This window comes from Staurois parvus, unplaced genomic scaffold (genome assembly GCF_062004578.1).
Source record: "Staurois parvus isolate SC_StPar_1 unplaced genomic scaffold, SC_StPar_1.0 ptg001062l, whole genome shotgun sequence".
NCBI classification, from domain to species: Eukaryota; Metazoa; Chordata; class Amphibia; order Anura; family Ranidae; genus Staurois; species Staurois parvus.
Genome location: NW_028318858.1, coordinates 2,034,583 through 2,057,367, shown reverse-complemented (window position 1 = coordinate 2,057,367; position 22,785 = coordinate 2,034,583). Strand labels below are relative to the sequence as shown.

The following is a 22,785-nucleotide window of genomic DNA, read 5'->3' as shown; positions in this document are numbered from 1 at the left end:
CATTCACCCGTACGTACAGGTAAGCCTTATTATAGGCTTAACTGTAGCTACAACTTTACTTGGCCTTTACTTTCAATTCATTGTACTGAGGTACCACTTCAAAAAAGTCCTTTGTACTCCTTACACATACCATAATATTTGCATCTACGCGTTTCCACCAACATAAGCAGAGGGTTACTATGTGTGCTGTTTTAAAGTCCAAATCCAGTCAAAACACATTTCAAGTTTTGGGTAGAGTGTAAGGCTAGGTTCACACCTGTGCGGCCATGTGGCCAGTGATTTGCAGGGGCACAAGAACCCGTTCATTTAAATGGGCTGCCATGCCCGGAACATGCAGGAAAGAAGTCTCTAAACTATTTTTGAAATCACAGCCTGCATGGGAGCTGAGGTTCCCAGTATGGGAGCATATTGCAGTGTGGGTGGGGGGCCATTAGGATTAATGGCACCTGCCCGTGAGTCCAGTATTTCTCTGTGTGGGTGGTTGTGGCTGCTGGTATTTATGTAGGTCCTGCAGCTGCACCACCTGCACAGATGTGAACCTAGCCTAAAAGGGATAGAACCTTTGTCAACTTAGTTTTTGTCTATGTGCCCATTTTTGAGATTCTTCTCTCCATTTGGCAATAAAGAAAATAAGGGGAAATCTCACTTATTCCTGTCTATGTAATAGGTGTCAGTCAGAACCGAAACTGATGAGAAATTCTCCCTCCCTCCTAGATTGTAAGCTCGAAAGAGCAGGGCCCTCAATCCCCTCATGTTTTGCATTGTATTGGTATTGTTCTGTCACATGTTCTGTCCCCCTCTGTAATGTACAGCGCTGAGTGAACTATTGGTGCTTTATAAATACTGTATAATAATAATAATAATAATAAGGGGATGCAGGCAGGAAAAAAAAACACATAAATCTAATCTATGGGTTCACAGACAGCCCTTCCTCATGGTAACAGGAATTGAATGTAGATGGACTTAATTAGCTGTGTTACTGAGTCAACAAAATGGCCAACCTACTCTTTCTGCATGAAGGTCATTTTAACACTTGGTCACACAGTCTGAAGTGCCTTCAAATGTGAAATATATACCCTAAACATAATTTTTTAGGGAATTAAAAACAACCAACCAGTTATCTGCTAAAAATCATGGCGTTTACACATCGACTGCAGGTGGGCTTACTTCTCTGCAGCTCACTATAAGAGGGCCTGGGTGAAAAGAGAAGTATAGAAACCATAATAAGCAATCACAGCCTATTTTGTACTGATTTGATTTCAGTAAAGTGAATTGTGATTGGTTGCTAGTTCCTTGCATTGTTTACAGGAGCAGCCTTTCTCAACCTTTTAACTCAGAATAACCCTTGAAATAATTTTAAGGTCTCAGGGAACCCTGCTAATATGGATTCATTGGGGTAATTGGGAAGAATGCCTCTTACACTGGTGGTCAGTGGAAAAAGCTCTCCTTACATTGGTGGTCAGTGGAAAGAACGCCTCTTACATTGGTCACCAGCAGGAACAATGCCCCTTACATTGGTGGCCATCTGGAAATATGCCTCTTACACTGGTGGTCAGTGAGAAGAATGCTCCTTACATTGGTGGTCCGTGAGAAGAATGCCTCTTACATTGGTGGTCAGTGTAAAGAACCGCCTTTACATTGGAGGCCAGTGTAAAGAACGCCCCTTATATTGGTCACCAGTGTAAAGAATGCCCCTTACACTGGTGGCCAGGGGGAAAAAATGCTTCCTACACTGGTGGTCAGTGAGAACAATGCCCCTTACATTGGTGGTCAGTAAGAACAATGCCTCTTACATTGTTGGTAAGTGTAAAGAACACCCCTTATATTAGTCGCCAGTGTAAAGAACGCCCCTTACATTGATGGTCAGTGAGAAGAATGACTCCTACATTGCTGTCAGTAGGAAGAATACCCACTACATTGTCGGTCAGTGAGAAGAATGCCTCTTACATTGGTGGCCAGTGGGAAGAATGTCTCTTACATTGGTGGTCAGTGGGAAGAATGTCTTTTACATTGGTGGTCAGTGGGAAGAATGTCTCTTACATTGGTGGCCAGTGGGAAGAATGTCTGTCTCTTACATTGGTGGTCAGTGGGAAGAATGTCTCTTACATTGGTGGTCAGCGGGAAGAATGCCTCTTACATTGGTGGCCAGTGGGAAGAATGTCTCTTACATTGGTGGTCAGTGGGAAGAATGTCTCTTACATTGGTGGCCAGTAGGAAGAATGCCTGTTACATTGGTGGTCAGTGGGAAGAATGTCTCTTACATTGGTGGTCAGTGGGTAGAATGCTCCCCTTACAGCATCAGTCAGAATGCCACCCTTACATAGAGATAAAAATATAGGCCAAGAGGTGTTGGACCCAGAACTATACAGGCACCATCAGATAGGAGGTCAATCAGCCACAGTACAAGGAACTCTTAGCACCTCTGAAGGAGCCCTAGGGTTCCAGAGATCTCCGAGAATGGTTGTACTTGAGTAACCTGGCAGGTTCAGCTATTTCTGCAATATATTTGAAAAAATGCCTTCACATGGCATCATTTTATTATACTGTAAATGTAAGAAAATATTTTTTAAATAACGTTTGGATGAAATTGAGGTAACAGAGGTAAGAAGTCAGCATATCTCACAGGGCCAGGCAGCTGTACAACATTCACTAAACTTTATTTGCAACATAACAAATGAAGCCCTACTGCTCAGCTAATACATAAATACATGAAAATATTATGTTTGCTGACTCATTTCTCTGTTGCACACCATTGTAGCTAGATTTTACTAGCGCTCTTGAAAATAAATTGCTTATGGAAATATCTATTGCCTGTGTGGAAAACTCAGGTCTCAGCTGTAAAGTAAGCTGTGTTCCTCAATTTAATATAGAGAAATGCCTCTTTTAAACATTTATTACAACACCAGCCATGCCACCTTCTGTTTTTAGCAAGCGCAGGTGTTTTAGAAGGCTGAGAAGAATTGCTAGAACAAAAATAGCAAAGTGTAAAAATGTATTATTTCAGGCTAGGAAATATTCTGCATTGACCTGGCAAGCTGGTGAGTGCTATGACACCCTGATATATTGGGCCTGATGTACTAACGTGTGAAGTAAGGTAAGATGAGGTGACATAAAGAGAACATGGCAGTGGCAATGAGGAAGAGCACCAAGCTTTAATTGCTCTAGAAGGAAAAATTAAGGCGTATGTTTGTCAAGATATAAAAACTGCAAAAAAAAAGTGCTCTCTGGATGTTTAGTTCCCCTTTCATTTGTTTGTGTATTTGAAATGAACACAGATACACTTCATTTAAAGTGGTTGTAAACCTGTATATATACCCAGTGAAGTGACTGACCTCTGGTGATGTACAGAGATGAAACAATTCCTCCTACATAAGTTATACCTGTTTATCTGCAGTCACCTCTTCTCTGCAGATGTTCAAAGTCCAACATTTATACAGCTTGTCTGAGAGTTCAGAAATCAGGGGGCGGGGAGCTGAAGTTACATTCTGCCAAGCTCAGTGAGAGCTGACTGGAGGGAAGGAACACACCCTCCTTTACACAGTACATAGGACCAGAGCTGAGGCTGTCAATCACAGGTGGTGTGCTGGAACTCCCTCCCCTGTCACATTTTTACCTCTTGGTATCATGAAAATTTGTCAGGAGTGACTCATACAGATAGCAGGGGAATGAGGCAGTAGAGAGAAATTACATTTAGTTCTCTGGATTGAGACAAGTAATTCTAGCATTGTGTCCACAAAAGCATTTGTGTAGGCAGGGCAGAGTAGGACTGGCCATAGAGGGATTACTTTGACGCAGTTGGCCAGCTTAAGCATGTATTGCAATATGTGTGAACTAAATATCCCTATTTATTGCATAGTCTGCTTGAAAGGGTATATACCAGTGTGCAGAGGGTCCTTCAGAATCTCTAGTGTTAATATGTGGTTACACCCCTTTAGCACCTGATGGATAAATGCATGCACTAGCTGTTGGAATTTGAGCAAAAGGATCTCTTGTTTGTTGGATTGAGACAAGTACACACTATAGAGAGATATGCTTTGTTCATGTTTCATGTCAGAAGTTTACAACCACTTTAAAGTTGAAGTATAGGTATGGTAATATTACAAGTTACATTGGTCAGGCTTGGACCGACGTAAGTATGTATTTGGCATACCTGTGGGATACTCATGGAAGCTGCATAATACTATAGGAGCAATGCCTACAACAGTCATTTCTACCTTTCCTTGGGTATTGCACACACATGCTTACATTGACCCAGGACTGACCAATGTAACTCGTAAAGCCTGTAATACCTGAACCTGAGATGGGAAAGTAAAGAAAAGGTAAAAATATGCAACTGCAGGGGGCATCAGTTAAGGAATCCATCTGAAAGAGAGAGCGGATATGGCTATCTGCTGGACACCACAGTGTTGCTCTACAGCACCACCTACATTTTAGATTGCCATGCTGTAGAGTTTGTGGTGTCCTACAGAATTCTCTGTAATTGGAAAAAGAGGTTGATCACATGATTTTTAAGTGTGCCTGTCTCTTGGCTTTTTTTTCTTCTTTCCCACCCATTCATTTTAATAGTGCATTGAATGCTGCGGGATTCCATTGTGAAGCACATTATACTGTTCATTATAGATTTGCACTTTGATGTTTTTTTTTCATTTATTTTTATACTGGCAGCACAGCTAATGTATGGCCCACCTACTGCCTTCTACATGGGGCCCTAAGTGAACCCACGGCTACACGCTGTATGGGCAAAAGTATAGATTCACTATAAGCTTTCAGCTCTAGACTATTGGTAAGGTCATACAAGTTAGTGCCTAGGACAGAAAAAAATCAATAGGGTGGTGTCCTTTTTGTATCTACCATATTCCCCTAAGCTTTCTAAGTTCTGATGCCTTTCTGGTAGGGATGGGGCTGCACCAGTCTGGCCGAGGGCCGGGCTGAGAAAGAAGCCCACGGTGTATGTGCCCCTGGAGTGGAAGTCCAGGGGTGCCAAAATTCTCACGGTGAGGGAGCTCACTGAGTTTTAGGCACCTTGGTCACTACACCAGTCACCCTTTTTTTCCGCACCTGCCTCTAGGGCAAAGGAATTTTTTATTCCTGGCGGAATGGCCCACCATAGTACTATGAAGAGAACTGGAAAAAAAAGGCACTGTTGAAAATGCTCTCAGACAAGCACCTTAGTGAAGGTGCATCTTTATTGGGTGAGACAAAGTAGCAAATATAATAAAATTGACCAGCCTGAAGTGGACAGTGTGACTCCAATGGACGGCCCGTCCGCTCTGAGGGGAGCTGAGATCAGAGAATGCTCATGTCGGCTTCAAAACACGTGGTGTCAGCGTACCAGTGTCCTGGGTGGTGTCACCATGGCAAGCGAAGGCAGTGTCCAGCATTGGCTTCAGCTGGGAGCATATGTAGGGTTACCAAGATGACATGTTTCGCGCAGTTGCGCTTTGTCAAGTCTTGACAAGAGACAATTATCCACTTCCCCTTTTTTATGTTTGTTTTGTCACTTTGCACAGCACAGTACACACTTTCACGTTCCCGATTAGTAGGGTGTAGGTCCTCAGGCCTGCCCTGAAAGTCTTGGGGGGGAGGCATGTGGCTTTTGGTCAGGGTCTCCTCCTCTCATGGGGTCTCCCTTCAGGGGAGCCCCACTTAGTACTCGGGGTGGCCTTGCTTCGGCAGGCTTCCTGAAGAAAGGGGTCTGCCTGGTTTCAGCCGGGTAGACCTAGTGAGTGCCTCAGTCCCTGTCAGGAGCCTTGCACCCCGGGGGATCAGGGCTAGAGTCCTTTCTCTTCAGAGGAGGGCTAGACGTACACCCGGTGCACTTTTTTGTGTGCTTCACTTTTGTGTGCTCACTTTTTTTGCACTGGGTGCTAGTTTTGTGAGTGTGTTCACTATACCATGGGACTTAAGAAAAAAAAAATAACCACTATTGCTATATAAGGGTTGTGTTACACAACAATGTAGTGGCTACATTAGCATCTATAGGATTTAATACTTTTAATCACTTACAGTGATTCTTGCAACTAGCTCAGTCACTTAGTGACTTTTTGAAATGTTTCAAGCTATGGACAGAATCACTGGTTTTAGCAGCCTTTCATGCCATCGTCTGTAGCTGCTGCTGATTATGGCACATCTGCAGAGAGAAGTCCTATAGCCAGCTACATCAGCAACTCAGCTGCAGCTAGGCACATTTCTCAAATAAGAAAGATTTGAAGCTGCTGCAAATCTCTGCTTCAAAGGTTCTGTGGCATGGTTTGGAAGTTACGATAGCGATGCATCCTTTCAGTTACATGTCTAATATTTTACAATATTTCATACAAATAAAACAACGTGCTGTGGCCACAAAGATCTGTAGTTGTAGCAATGGCACAGTAAGGTTCTTTGTAAATGGGCTTTTGTTCACTTCAAATGGGTTTTGCATTTCTATAAAAGTCCATGGGAATGCAAAACATGCTTGAAGCAGGTTAAATGCAAGTCAGAAGGAGGTCAACTGCAGATTAAATGAACCTAATCAAATTCTGATTGATCTCGGACCATCGCACACTGATGCAAGTCACAGTGACACAAGATCTCAAAGTTTCTCTTGGGAGATAGTATTCAACCATGTGACACTGAAGTCTATGTGGATAATTAGATTGAAATGATGAAAAATAAATGAATAACTCTAAAGCTGCCATTCTCAACAAAGATTCCGTGGAACGCTAGGGTTCCTTCACAGGTTCCTTGAACACTTTCTTTAAACACAGACAAAATGGTGCTTGCACTTATAAAATCACACAGTTCAAAATAAATCTTGACCGAAAATCTTGTGTACAGTGTCCTTATTTACCCAGGTAAAAAATAAATGTATGATAATCATGCTCCTCTCCACCATTCTCTGTGCAAACACTCACCGGAACAATTTGACTCTTAGTACAAACAAAAAAGTCAAAATGCACTTGCTGATGTAGTCATACACCAATAGGTTAAAGATTGAAGAGAGCTTGAGTTATCATCCAGCCATTCAAGATGCCAAGGGATATCAGTTCATTATTATTACTGTTATACAGGATTTATATAGCGCCAACAGTTTACGCAGCGCTTTACAACATAAGGGCAGACAGTACAATTACAATACAATTTAATACAGTAGGAATCTGAGTGCCATGCTTGTTAGAGATTAAAATCTAAGAGGAGGGTCAAGAGATACAAAAGGTAATAACTGTGGGGGGAAGAGCTGATGGAGCAACTAAAAGTACAATTGGAGGGTGGGGGGGGGCAGGGTAGGCTTCTCTGATGAAAAGGGTTTTCAGGGAGCTTCTAAAAGTGGACAGAGTAGGAGATAGTTAGACAGACTGGGGTAGAGAGATCCAGAGGATGGGAGAGGCTCAAGAGAAGTCCTGGAGGCGAGCATGGGAGGAGGTGACAAGGGAGCTAGAGAGCAGGAGGTCTTGGGAGGAATGAAGAGAACAATTAGGTTGGTATTTTGAGACTAGGTTAGTGATGTAGCTGGGAGCAGAGTTGTGGATGGTTTTGTAAGTTGCTGTTAGTATTTTGAATTTAATTCGCTGGGTGAGTGGCAGCCAATGGAGGGACTGGCAGAGATGGCCAGGAAGCGGACTAGGAGCTTTGTGGTTTCCTTGGTTAGGGAGGGGCATATTTTAGAGATGTTGCGAAGGTTGAGGCAGCAGGTTTTGGACATTGATTGGATGTGAGGCTTAAAGGATATTTCAGAGTCCAGGATGTGACTGATAGTTGTACTATCAATCTTGACAGAGAAGTCAGGGGAAGGGGCATGTGGGGGAGGAAATATGTGCTTGGTTTTGGATAGATTGTTCGTTACTTTAAAGACTATTCCACCACCCTACACATTTCGTCATAAGTATGTGACATCTTCAGGAGCTGGAAGTCTGACGTCACCTCCTCTTTTATATCAACTACACCTCCCACTACACCCAAAGCTTTATCTGCCATAATGGTATCAATGGAGCAGTTCTAAAATGACAAAGTGTTATATTTAATAACTTATTAAAGACTCTCTCATATTTAAAAACCAAAATACATGCCTCAATCTAAAAATGTTTTACTACGTTAATAATAATAGTATAATATACCATAACAAAACGTGTAAGGTGGGACATACAGTACGTCACTTCCAGTCCTCGTGGAATGCATGCCGGACGTGCCAGCATTTCCTGGTTACACGGAGAGATAAGCTTTTCTTCTTTTTAAAGCTGTAAGTGCAATTTTACATTCATATTGCTTTAATAAATGGTTTTACACTATGGGAAGCTTCTCCTTTTTCTTTTAACTTCACTGTCTAAGGCTCTGAGAGGATATATTGGATACTAAATTGGGATCGGTTGGAACACTCTACAGTGCTACCCTTGGTATCTTGGATGGCTGAAAGATGGCTCGAGTTCCCTTCCATCTTTAACCTTTTGGTGTATGGTCACATCAGCAAGTACATACTGACTGTTTTGTTTGCAAAAAAGTGTCAGATTGTTCCAGTAAGTGCAGAGTATTTACATAGAGCATGGTGGAGAGGAGCACAGTTATCACATATTTATTTTTCACCTGGGTGAATACGGACACTGTAACACAAAATATTTGGTTAAGAATTATTTTGGACTTTGTGATTTTATAAATTCAAGCACTGTTTTGTTTTTTGTTTTTTTTCTTTGTGACACTATTTGGTGTTTGAACACAGCAGCTGTGTGTGAATATTGGATATTCTTTGTAGAGGCACTGGTATAGTATTATATTCTTTTTTTTTCCAATGAGAACTTTCTGGCTTTCAGATGAGTAACCACTGACACCAATGATCTTTTTAGCTTTCTGTAAGGGGGGATTCTTCTAAATTACTTAAAATGTAAGGAACATTCTCAGTGAACATCACATTAATGTACAGTGAACTGTAGATATAGCAATTATCAGCATGGATTTTCTGGGACCGGAAAGTTATTTCAAGGGTTTTTTAATTTTAAACAGGTTGGAAAAGGCTAATCTAGAGTAGGCTATCGTACTGATTACTATAACAGCAACAGAAATCACCTCCCCAATTCAAGCTGAAATAGTAGGTCAACAGTAATGCCGAGGAATGAGCTCAAAATTGTGAAATACTGAGGATGACTGCGTTTATCAATTATAGGCGGAATAGAGGCACACACACATTTATTCACAGAGCAGATATTTGAAGATGATATATCATAAGAAGTGGAGACACAAGCCTTATTATTCCACAATACACATTGATTAATCGAGGCAAGCTTGAACACTGCCTGTCAGACCTCTTCCTGGCACACATTCATTCTGGGTGTCACCTGAAGATGACAAATTATCTTTCTAGCATGTTACAAGAAAGAAGCAACTAGTAAGAATGCAGCTTTAATTGGAAATATGATCACCAATAAAAATCAGAATGAACTTGACAATGACATAATTAATAAAATTATACAAATGGATCATTCTTTTTAAAAGTATAAATCAGAGAGTACCAAGAACATCACTGTCGTCAATAAACCATTATGTGCACATAAGTGGTATTTTGTATGTCCTTGAAATACAATCTGTCAATTTACTACTATGGTTAGAAAAAAAATAGACACTTCACAAACAATAAATATGAAGGCCAACCTCTATTCCAATGAATAAGTGAGCAGGTTCTAAAAACATGTCTCTGCTGTGTTAGCAACATAAAGACTTTGGAGGACTTTACAGAAATTAGATTTTCCCATTTTGGCAGAGTAGGAAAGGGTTTGGAAGGCCAGGTCTTTACAATTCCTAACACAGTTGTTAAAGCTGTTAAAGGTTTCAGCAGAGCTTCTGCTGCCATGTATCTAATGCTATAGATCAGGGGTCTCCAAACTATGGTCTGTGGACTATATTTGGCCCACTACAAGATTTTATCTAGCTCACAGCTAGGGTCGGTGGCATATTCTTAATGTACACTAATTGTGGACTAAATTCAGCAAAGGCTACCTATGGTCTCCACTTCTGATGTAAGGGGGGACTCTGAGGAGGATAATGATGTGGGATGTGTCAAAATATTCTAGGTGACCCTTGTTTTGAAATGTTCGGAGACCTCTGCTACAGATCCTCCTCTCAGAATCAGTTGACATAACAGTTTTGTGCACCATCAATCATCCAAGAATCTGGCGCTATGTTCTGTAATAGTGGATTGATAATTAGGAATCCAGTGTCCAAGTAGTTGTCCACAGTTGCCATGGGTATAGCCACCTGGAGAGGTGGATAGAATTCATAACCAATACACATCTAGAAGAGCTTAGGACCTACTACCTACTAAATCTCACATGAGTTTGTTGCAGAGCACAGGTCCGTTTTGTATGAAATAAGTTCAGGTCAGCTTGAAAATCTTAGAAAAATTAAATTTGTTAATGAAATCCACCTGGTCAATGACTGGCTCTCAGTAAATATATATGAGGGTCCCCTTGTGAATCATAAGTATAAAGTCAGTAAATACATATAATCCACTTGCTGATCTTAAATATAACATGCAATGATTCCATGAAATTGCATGTGCACCAGGTTATACACTTACATAGCCCATTATGTGGCAGCAATGATGGAGAAACACCTCAAACCAATAGGTATAGTACCTAGATCTGTGTAGCCTGTGTCACTCAATGTGTTGAGGAGTGATCCTCTCTCCAGGACCATGCGCACCAAAAGTGATACTCCAGAAATGATGTCAGCGGGGCACCGGAGAATACCAGGAAGAACCACTGGTTGTAGAAAACTATAGAAATTGGACTGCAAACAAGCACTACATGGACATTTTCATGACAATGCGTTTTGCGCTACTGCACTTTCTCAAGTTACATCTCTTCTTGAACTGAGAGCCAGTGATTGGCCAGGTGGATTTTATTAATAAATGTTTTTTTAACATTTTCAAGCCAACCTGAACTTATTTCATGCAACAAAACTGACCTCTGTTCTGCAACAACCTCATGTGAGAGTTATTAGGTCAAGTGTAGTAGGTCCTAAGCACTTTTGGATATTTATTGTTATAACAGTTGTGTGGCCTATGACCTCCAGTAGATTATCTACATGAAAAATTAATTTTTGCACACAGTGAAAATTCCAAATAAGCTTGTCACACTCTCGATGGAAGTGTGGACTGACCCAGCAATGGAAGTGAACTCTTTTCTGTTCCACTATGGATAGAATTCCTCTTTAAACAAACTATAATATGGCATTTCTACCTTTGCTATCATTCAGAGAACTGCTAATCTAAAGACTGAATGGAAACATGGAAGAAAACTAAAGATTCTATATGCATTGTACAATGAATAACAACTGGACTTGCAAACTTGTTCCATAAATAACAAAAATACAGATCCTCTGAATCAATTATTACTAATAAAATACATATCAGGAAACTTAAAAGAAAATGAATGTTTGTAATAAAATTTCATTAACTGTATTAAGTGATAAAAAACAAAGTAATATGTTTAATAATATACATGTCATGTATAGAAATGATGGCAGCAATTTCTGAGCTGGGCCAAAGTCAAGAGACTACAGCCAATCATCTAACAGGAGTAAGTGACATTAGCATACCAGATAGGCTGTATCTTGACAAGTTCCTCCAGCAGGTCTAGCTGATTTACTAAAATAGTTGAAAACCATCATTCAAAAATGTTTGAGAATATTAACTTAAATTATTTAATCATGTGAAATCATATTCACTTTGAAATCCCAATCATGTGCAGATGCTTTTCACATGGTTGGATAACTAAACAAATTATTTACACAATTTGTAGAGTGAAAATTCTTAACTCCTTTAATAAATCAACCCATTTACATGGCTGCCCCATTTACATGTATATAGAAAACACATTCACGTTACTGTATTTTAAAGTACACATTTGTAATAAAATGTACTATGCAGTCAAAGGGCCCCAGATATTTTAAAATCATTGTGCAGCTTAGGAAATTGGCACTTAGTTTAAATGCCACACCTTAGGCCAAGCTTGGCTTCCCCACAGCCTGGCCTGAAAAATGAACATGAGGAGTAATCCATTATATCCAGCCCAGGAACTGGGACGTACTGTAAATTAAGCAACACCCAGCATCACGAGAACAAACACTCTCCCTCTTTCAAGACCCTGCTGTGACAGGGGGCAGAGCGCACGGCACAAACGCCAGATTGGTGAACAAGGGAGAACTCTAGTTCCTGTTTTTTTGGGAGGGGGCACTCAACAGTCAAGCATCCCAGTTTCTATGCCAAGTACGGTGAGGATCTAACCTGAATAGTAGGTTTTTTGTACAGGCTTGGGGGAAGGAGTTTGTGGGAACAGAGATTGGCCTACAGGTATGTCTTATAAGCTAAGCTGTATATTTTAAGCTGGACTACTGGGGCCCTTGACTGCATAGCATTCTTTATTAAAAAAGCAAGTTTTAAAAATGTATTTGAAAAGAGTAAGCATGTTATTAATAATATGTCACTTTTTTAAAGGAAACGTACTGTGAGAAATACAGAAGTACTGCTGAGAAGTTCCTTCAAAAATTCTGGTTGCTGGGGTGTTTTTGGCTTTCATACGTACAAGTCGTTGACAAGGAACAGACACACTACCAGTGAAGTCAGAACTCCTGGACAGCACATTTGTTCCAGGTAGGTACTGAAGCATAATAGCAAGGCAGCCAATATTTTAAAAAGGAGAGATCAGCAATGGAACTTATTTCCCCTAAAATCCTTTGTGTAGAATACTTATCTATCTACCAAAAGTCATAAATACCTTTCTTTACTATTTGTGTTGTAACTGGCACATACAACTTTCTATACTTTCCAGTTGTATTTGGCAATAAATAAATAAGTTCTTTTACATCTGTTGTAGCTGTAACCTGTGATGTCATGACCACCATTAACACCGCTAACGTATTTTAAAAGGAAAACATTATGCAATGACTAATTAAAATGTAGTTATCAGGTTTAAAGCTGAACTCCGGACAAATAGGTTAATACACAAATAAAATATATATATGCGATTGCTTCATCTGAAAAGGGAATTGCATTCCTGTGTAGAAAGTTTTGTGATCCAGAAAAGCCTGACAAACAGCCCAGCCAGGTCCAAGACCTCCGCTGTTAGAGCATCAGCATAGCGTGGTTACAATCACACTTGCTAATTGGAGAAGAAGCAGCAGCACACTGATGAGGTTTTCCCTATGTCCACCTTACTATTCCTTGCTCTACGCATATCATCAGTCTGCACTGTACCAGAAACTGATTGATTCCTAGTCCTGACCTCTCTCCCAGTCTGAGTTTTGCTCTACAGGGGATCACCCATAGCTTATATCAAGACAAATTCAGGTAGTTACACTGGTTGCATTTAAAATAAGTTGAATTATTTTTTAGTAAACACACAATCACCCTGACTGTATATTTTCCCAGAGTTTGGCTTTAATCTTTTTTCATTTATGATTTCAGTAAACTAAAACCTGAAATGTGAGTGAGCTCTGCCCATAATCGTCCCACTGTGTTATTAAAATTAAAAGTATAGTAGCTTGTATGAGCTAATGAAAAACGAGCTCTTATTAATAGGAATCTGTTGTTTTGCCCTTTTTGGAGCAAAGTGACAGGTACTCTTGAAAGACCACCCCCCATCCTGATACTCACCTTAGATACACTCTCCTTTCACTTTGTTCCTGTGTCAAAGCCCTCAGAAAAGCTCTGTACCTCCATGCATGGGGGAGCATGTGACCTTGTTACTTACTTCCAGCATGCAGCTCTTGGGCCTGAGTATCACTTGGTGGAGGGCAGCCTTGCAAGATAATCTCACAGTTTGCACTGACTAGGCAAAATGGCTGATTCTCTTTAATGTAACTAAGCCCTGGTTCGCGCTGAATCCAACTTTGAAATCGTGCGACTTCACTTAAAGTCGCACAAGTTCAAAGCCGCATGTCAGTGTGACTTCAGGTGCGACTTAGCTGAAACCTGTGTGACTTCATGCACAGATGTCTATGCAAGTTGCACCTGAAATTGCAAGAAATAGTGCAAGAACCTTTTTTTCAAATCGGTGCAGGACTGCAAAGTCGAAGACGCACCGAACGGTTTCATTGCTGACAATAGGGTTGGACTTGTCATGTGATTTGAAACTGACAAATTGCATGACAAGTCGCACCGGTGAGAAGCAGGATTTAAAGCTGGTGACACGTGTAGTCCTACTTGGCATGCTTTGTGTATTTCTTCCAGAACTGTGCAGTAATCCAATGTAAAACTTTACTCTGTGCAGGAGTTTCCTGTAATAAAGACTGGCCACTGCTGCTCTCTCTCCTTGTGCAGAATGATTGGTCTTGTCTCCTCACCCTCCTGGAGTTTTCTGCAGACGGCCTGTAAGGCTAGGTTCACACCCATGCAGCTTTCTTTTGAGCCATTCCTGCATTGCGTTTTTCATTTTTGATGCATTTTGCGTTTTTATTTTCATTTTTCTTGTTGCTAGGCAGATTTAAAACGTATCAAAATAGCAGCAAAAACACAATACATGCTTTTCTGCAGCATTTCCATTGAAGTCTATATAAACAAAAATGCACATTTTTGCATTAAAAAAAAGTCCCTGACCATTTCCAAAAAACACAGTGGGTGAAAACGCACAGGTGTGAACATGTCCATAGGAAATCATGTTAAATGGACTGTACTGCCTTTCTGAAAAATGCAACGCGCTGCAGAAATAGCTTAGGCGTGAACCTTGAGTTGAAGTGGAAAAACCCAGACACTCCTGCGCTTGGGGATGGACTCTATATCATAGGGACCACATAACAAAATTCTTGGGATATGCATGCCTTCCTGCCCTCAAAGGACCGGAGAGTCTAAAAGTACTGAATAGAGAAAAAAACAAACAGAGGGCGCACCGGCCTTGTGCATTACCTTAAAAGTATGTTTATTAAATATTACAAAAATGTATTCTACTCACAATAGTCAATAAATATAAGGCACATCATGGAGGAACCGCTCTGTCCAATTTGCACTGCGTGTCTGTCTTATGATGAGAATTATGGACATCCAAAAGGCTGACACGTTTCGAGGACTAGCCTCTTCCTCAGAGCCTAACTACCTAGATGTCAGACATGCAGTGCAAATTGGACAGAGTGGTTCCTTCATGATGTGCCTTCTATTTATTGACTATTGTGAGTAGAATACATTTTTTTAATATTTAATAAACATACTTTTAAGGTTTGCACAAGGCCGGAGTGCCCTCTGTTAGTTTTTTTCTCTATTGTAAACCTAGGGTTATGGTGGGTCCACTTTGGTCCCTCCCACTGCACAGGCTATAAACAGAATAATGATTATATCACTCCTATTTTACCAAGGTAATACTCGGTTTTGCAAACGCATCTGGTGCGTACAACGTGGATTTACACCCTTTGTGGTTATTGAGGATTATATTCAAAAGTATGTCCTTAGCCCCAGGGTTCAGCTTTAAAGCTGAACCTTAAGCAGATATAAAACAACACAACTACATAAATTGTGCATTCTCTATACATTTTTTTAACAGAAAGCTAGCATAAGGCCCTAAATCTGTCTTTGTGTCAGCCACCTGTCATCCCCTGCACAGCAGCACTCAGACTGGAGCAAGGAGAGGCAACATCAAGGGGTAATCAAGCTCTGCTGCATGCACAGTTGCAGACAGGGAACATGCAGAGATGAGGTGAGAACAGTGAGCAGGGATGATGACTTATCAATGAGGTGCTGCTGCTTCATTGTCCAACCAGCAGGTGGGAAATGACACTGCTGCATTCTTTAAAGACAAACATCTGGAAAGTATTAAAAAATGCTCTATGCAAATGGATTGACAAGGAGCATGCTAATAGGAGTCTGCTGCTTGTCTTTCACTGTCCAATCAGTAGGCCGGAGAATACACCAGAGTGGACACCATTGCATTCATTTCACAGTCTAAAACTGTAACTGGCTGCACTGTCTACCAATGCCATATAAATCTCAGGAATGGATGATTGGAAATACAAAGCCTTGGCAGAATAACCAGTTCCAATATATGTACTATATTTGTGAATTAGCTGCTTACCTGAAGTTCACATTTAATTCAAATTAACTTATTTAATTTAGTTTACACACTATGGGGGTTATTTACTAAAACTGCATGGTGCAAAACCTGGTGCTGCTCTGCAAAGAAACCAATCAGCTTCCAGGCTTTATTGTCAAAGCTTAATTAAACAAGCTGAAGTTAGAAGCTGATTGGCTACTATGCACAGCTGCACCAGAATGAGTGCACAGTTTTAAGTAAATCTCCCCCTATGTGTATTTCATTGCATTTAGTGGTGTGTCTTGAGTTCAGCTTTAACTGCTGAAAACTGATTTGCAATAAATCACTTTTGACAGACTTATTTAATAAATCATTGCGAAAACCAATGATGATGCAAAACAAAGTAACTAATAGCAATCAATTCAATTAGACAGATGTAAATTGACAATTTGATTGATTTCTATAGGTTACTAGACTTTGAACTTCACAATTACTCATTGTGCTTCCACTTGAACAAATCTGTATAGTATTCGAGAGTTTACTAAAGGGCTAGAGAATGTTTTTTAAGCAAAGTGAATGGTCACATACCATAGTAAATAAGGTGAAGCTGCGTTCAATTCAATCAACCAATCAAGTGCATGTGAAATAATGTTTTTTTTTAACATGCACCTAGCATATGATTGGGTATTACAGGTGAACACAGCTTTGCCTTAGTCATTCACTTTGCCTTTAGCTCTACAGTTTTTCATTACTGAAGAGCACAAATGAAAAGCAATAATGAAAATGAAGCAGCAAACCAGAATGTGAGGTGCATTTATAAAGAAACAGTAAGGCATTCACACAACCATGTCTGCAACAAAAAAACGAAAAGAAAAAAAAAAACAGCACATATAAAGCACAGTGGTGTGCTTTACAAAAGCTCTTGGCACTTTGTTCCCTTCAGGATGACAAAGCAAACAAAGCCCCTTTCAATTCAATGAATGTAAAACAAAGAAGGTGTGTGAGTAGGGAAAACAGGTCACATGATCTGTCAAAGTCATGTGACCAAATTTGTCCTCCAATCACAAGTGTTATCTGCAGCATTACGCAGAATTAGTTACAAAATGTGGGCACAAAACACTGCGTGTAGAGTAAACACCGGGATGTCCAGCAGATAGCGATATGAATGGGCCCCTATGGGTTATCCACATCTCAGATTTTTTATTTACCATCTAATTAAATTGAAGGCATTTGTCAAGCAATTCATTTGATGACTTTATGGTTTATGTATTTAATGTGATCTGTATACTGCTTAGAGTAAATTTTGCACTTACTTCGGTCCAGCGACCCCTTCGGTGGGAGTTGCGGCAGCTGACGACCTCTGCGTCCTGCTAACGGTGTGCCTGACGGGCTTGTTTGAACAGAGCCAGTACGAGGATGTGCCCTACAAAACAAGTGTTTAGATAAGGCGCACAGCATTAAAAACCATTGTGTGTATATTTCCAGACTACTATCTGTAAACTGTTTAAAATGTGAATAATCCTAGGCATCGCTTAAAGGGTCAGTCCACCAAAAATTGTTCATTTAGTTAGGGGAGAATAACAGAACGGTGAGTCATCCACGGACTTTTCATATTTTTCAGGGACTCCAGCCTTTACATCACAATGCCAATGACCTTAGCTCTGCCTCTTCCCACACAATTAGAGGAATTTATCAAAACTAAAGCAGCCAGAATGTAGAGCAACCATTCATGGTAGCCAATCATTTTCTATCTTTCATGTTCAAAGCTTAAGTCAACAAGCTAAGGCTAGAAGCTGATTAGTTACTATGCACAGCTGCTTCATTCTGTTTGCTCATGTTTTGATAAAGTCCTCCTAATGGCGGCTGCTCCTGGGAACTGCAGAAATCTTTTAGCTGGAGTCCTTGACAGATATAACGGACCAATAGGTGATTCAATAAGAAGTCATCCACCTAAAACTGAAATAGAAGTTTTGGACAGGCTGACCCTTTAGGTCACCAATTAAGTCAATGATGCAGAAGGATATATCCATGCTACACAAACTACTGATTTACATATGTCATTTTTAACTATGGCGACACTGGCACAATTAAAGCACTGGAAGTGACACAATAAACAGATAAGAGAGAAGGTTGAGATTGACATGTCAGCATAATATCAGATTAATACAATGAGACAAGTCCATCAGACAGGTAATACTTAATATTACTTTAAAAAAGCTGTTATGGCACATGATGGAGAAAAAAAAATAATAGATTTGTTAAGATGGTGAATACAGTGGTGACACAGAATAACCATTATAAATCACATCACGTATATTAACAGAACACTGTCCTTTGCTTTATATATACCTGTATTTAAAAAGGAATCTAATATATAAATATATCTAGATACATATTATGTACTTAAATATCATTATTTAAATGTATCTTATTTTACCATTGGGTTTTTTAATGTTTTAGGTATAGTCTGTGGACATGTAAGTAAATGCATTCTGATTCAGGTAGTAGTTTGTCTTGCAGTGCAATGTTTCTTTACGCATTGTAGTACCTAAAATGAGGTACCATCTCAGAGGATCAAACCCATTTGTTGGGTCATAGCCTGAAAATGGTGATGTTATAGTGTAGTTTTTTTTTTATTATGTAAATTATTTGTGGTAATGATACTGAAGAATAACGCATTATTCACAAAAGCAATATATTTTGCATTGTATCTTAGGTAATGTGCAGTGTAGAAAAAACAATGTAAAAAAATAAATAAAATAGGAATGCACAGTGTATTTTATTTCTTGGATATTTATGTGTATACTGTTTGCTACAAAAAAATACACATTTCTTTTTTTTAAATAGGCAAATGTATAATATTATGAAATAATTTTTAAAATTTAGCAATTGCAGCCAGTTGACCTGTCTGGATTAATCAATTTACACAGACTGGCAATAAGCATGCAGGCAATGGTGGGCTTCCATATATATATATATTTTAATTGGATTAAAAGATTTTGTACAAATAATTTATAGGAGCTAACATTAAGAGATCAGTAAGTGTCTCAGTCTACTTATATGAATTTGGCTGTTTGCAACGTATTACCTTAGTAATGTGTATAAATATTCGGATTTCTTTTTGCACTTTATGTTGAAAAAAAAACTTTCTATAGCTGTTTTTTGAAATTAGGTCATACCTAGAAATTGTTCATCATAATGATTGTATGTTAGTTAATACTGTATGTTTCAAGCCCAATCGAAGCTTTCCCAGTTATTACTGTAAGGGTCCATGCACACTGGACTTAAAAAAGCCAATTCTTTTTGGCAGAAAAAAAAGCTTGTATAGAGAGTTTTGTATAGGCGTTTTGGAGCTTTTAGCGGTTTTTTTTCTGCCAGAAAACTGCTCTAAAAACGCAAACCAGAAGGGTTTTTTTATGTCTCTAAACGCTGAGCTTAAAGTATGCCTCCTAATGTGCATGGGCACATAGGATAACACTGAGCTGCTTCTCGGCCTTTTGGCTAAGATCAAGTGTAGCATTTGTTCTCATCAGTTGTCTGGAATAGAACCCTGGCTCCCTTCGCCAATTGGGGAGTCACTTATTAATCCCGGATGTAATTAGGTGGGAATGGTGAGAGTGATGGGGGAGCCTTTTCCTGATTCTGGCCTGGTGCACCAGGCTTGTCCTCAGTTGTAGGCAAGACTCTTCCTAAGCTTTCTAACTTCTGATGCCTTTCTGGTAGGGATGGGGCTGCATTGGTCTGGCCAAGGGCCAGGTTAAGAAAGAAGCCCGCGGTGTATGTGCCCCTGGAGTGTTAGTCCAGGGGTGCCGAAATTCTCATGGTGAGGGAGCTCACTTTCAATTTTAGGCACCATGGTCACTACACCAGTCACGCTTTTTTTGCACATGCCTCTAGAGCCGGGCCTTTTGGCCAGTACCAGAGGAATTTTTTATTGCTGGCCAAATGGCCCACCATATTATTACACTATGGCACTATGCACTTATCCACTTCCCCCATCATTTTTTTTAATGTTTGTCACTTGCACTTTTTTGCACAGCACTGTATGCACTTTCCCGATTAGTAAGGTGTAGGTCCTTGGGCCTGCCCTGAAAGTCTTGGGTGGGGAGGTATGTAGCCTTTTGGTCAGGTTCTCCTCCCATGGGGTCTCCCTTCGGGGGAGCCCCACTAAGTACTCAGGGAGGCCTTGCTTTGGCAGGTCTCTTGTAAAAAAGGGTCCACCTGGTTTCGGCCAGGTGGACCAGCGAGTGTCTAAGTCCCTGTCAGGAGCCTTGCACCCCGCGGGATCAGGGCTAGGGCCCTTTCTCTTTGAAGGAGGGCCAGACGTGCACCCTGTGCACTTTTTGTGTGTGCTTCACTTTTGTGTGCTCACTTTTATTTTTTGCACCGGGTTCAGTTTTGTGAGTGTGTTCACTACACCACGGGAAGAAAAAAAAATAAATAAAACCCACTGAGCTGCTTCTACAGGCATAACACAAAGCTCCTGTGCAAAGACCCTTATGCAGTCATGGGCATGGCCCCTTTGCAGTCAGGCTGCATAAACAGTAATAATTGTGGACTTCTTTTAATTTTTAATCTTTCCATTTGCTGCAGCAAGGGTTCAAATACTTTGTGCTAGCATCATGCTAGAGAGTCGAAATGCTGCTCAAAACTGAGCACAACAGCCTGGGTTTTCAGAAATCCTACAAGACCCCTGCTCAGTGCTCCAACCAGTAATATTTCTCATAAAGCATGAGTCCTGTGATTGGCACACTGGGATGGGACAGTGGGGTAGGATGGGGGGTTTCAGACAGCTGGAGACAGAGAATGATGACCTCCTTGTTAAGCAGAGCAGCTATCTAGCGTGCTGCTATCACAAGGTATTTTAACCTTTGTTTCAGAAAATGGGGCTGTTAAAAATAAAAAAAAAAGCCATAAATTATAACAGTTTATGCAACCTGACTACTTAAAGTGGAAGTAAACCCTCCTATCCTTTTCAGCCAAAAATGCTGCCATCTTAGCCTCTGATCTGTAATATTTGATGAAGCTTCAATTGGGCTTTCATTTCCAGTTTCCAGGTTTTAATTCTCTGTGCTTTTGACAGAGAGCTAAAAGATTGTGCAGGATGAACTGTTTTTACTGAACTATACTTTTGACATATACCCAAGATAGAATATTAAGTGTGGAAATGATGAGTTGTTTAAATTTCTTAATTTTAAAATATAATAAAAAAAGGTTTTGAAAAGGTGCCACACACGTTACAATCTGACTCGAACAATCTTCTAGACTTACCAATAATTATGTTGTGCAAGGGGCAACTTGATTAAATGCAAATTACTGGAATTGTTTAGGTCCTTGTTGTTGATATAGCTAAAGAAAGGTCTGGATAGCTTTAGTTTAAGGTTTGACGGTTCAAATTTCTAATAACTTGAAGAAGACAGAAGCTGCAAATAACATGTAGAATGCATTTCAGGTTTTACTGCTGACATGAGAACATGTCACTGACTCTAAACTGGACAATACATATATAAAGTTAAAAGCATTAACCAGAATACAATCATTTTCATGATAGTTGTAAATTCATGGCCGGTTAGCAAGGTCATGGCAGCTTTTTAAACTGTTACATTTTTATTTTAAAATTATTTTATATATTACAACTAAATAAATGCATTTGATAGCATTTGTTAAACTAATAGGAAAGGTGGCATTAAAAAAATCTTTAAATGTATATAATTGGGATTTAGGCAAAGGTCTACAGTGTTCTCTGTAAAATATCTAGTGATTTATAATAGGTTAATAAGTGCTGAAAATATATCTTCCATCTGATTTAAAAGCAAGAAAAAAACATCTTGTACAGGTTTGAATTCCAAAACCGCAAGTTAGAGGCATAATTAAAAACAGTCCAGGGGAAAAGGCTTATCATAAAATAGAGAGAGTGGAGGGTTGTTCTGAAATGGGCTTAAATTGAACAAAGCGGGGCCTATCTATCCCCAAGAACTGATCCAGTGTAGAATTTAGATAGGTCAGGGTGGGGCATATTTTGCCCTAAAAACTGATCCTCGGCAGGGCATAGAAAGATTAGGGAGGGGGCTTTTTTACTCCAATAATTGATCAAGAATGTTGGTAAGTATGCAGCAAGTCCTGTTCCCAGTGCTGTACCAAATGCTTTTTATTTGTACAAGATACGCCTTTCTGAACTTATTAACTTCTACACATAGAAGAAAACCTCTAATTTGAACATAATTAACAAATCATATGATGACATGAAGTTCATTGGTTAAGCAATGTCGGATGAAGACAAACAAAAGTTCTCACTCTGCAAGAGAAGACATGGTTGTTATGGAGTGTGCACTATGAGTTCAAACCAGGCTTCCTGAACAATGAGAAAACCCACAAAACAAATGCAGTTAAATACGGTTAGTAAACAACGTACAATGGCACCCACACCATTATATCCAGCAGAGAATATAAGTAGTGTGTCAGCAGTCAAAACGTTAGTATTTACTGTTAAAAAACGTGATCAGCCAAGAATGACAAAAAAGAGACTGGAGAGCTACTGGGAAAATAAAATGGTGGTTCTGTGGGGGGTGGGGGAGGGAGTAAGAGAGGATTTAGGCGGAGCCATTGTTCGATTTTTCACCTCGATAAGGCAGGTGAAGGAGGGGCAGATCTTCCCGTCATTAATGAAGGCATCGACCTCATGAGGTTTGAGTCAGGGCGCTCAGTGGATCGGGAGCGGCAGTTGGTCCGCTCAAGTACAGGCCGTTGCTCTGTGGACCTGGATCTTTGATATGGGTGTCTATCTGCCGGTTCGCAATTCCTGAAATGT

The 22,785-nt window shown here is 40.0% G+C and overlaps 1 protein-coding gene and 1 pseudogene across 50 annotated transcripts in view; one reads left to right on the top strand and one right to left on the bottom strand.

Annotated features, from left to right (window-relative positions):
- Nucleotides 1-22,785, bottom strand: part of RIMS2 (regulating synaptic membrane exocytosis 2) — a 919,325-nt gene that overhangs the window by 199,420 nt on the left and 697,120 nt on the right. For 41 of the 50 annotated variants that reach the window (XM_089658335.1, XM_089658295.1, XM_089658297.1 and 38 more), the window contains 2 exons: nucleotides 22,597-22,776; nucleotides 17,291-17,400 (listed from right to left, as the gene is read on the bottom strand). In XM_089658335.1, coding sequence (XP_089514461.1) covers nucleotides 17,291-17,400; nucleotides 22,597-22,776 — 290 coding nt within the window. The remainder of the gene's footprint in view (nucleotides 1-17,290; nucleotides 17,401-22,596; nucleotides 22,777-22,785) is intronic. The other 9 variants (XM_089658317.1, XM_089658319.1, XM_089658321.1 and 6 more) reach the window with 1 other exon arrangement.
- LOC149440657 (U2 spliceosomal RNA) lies at nucleotides 19,459-19,576 on the top strand (annotated as a pseudogene).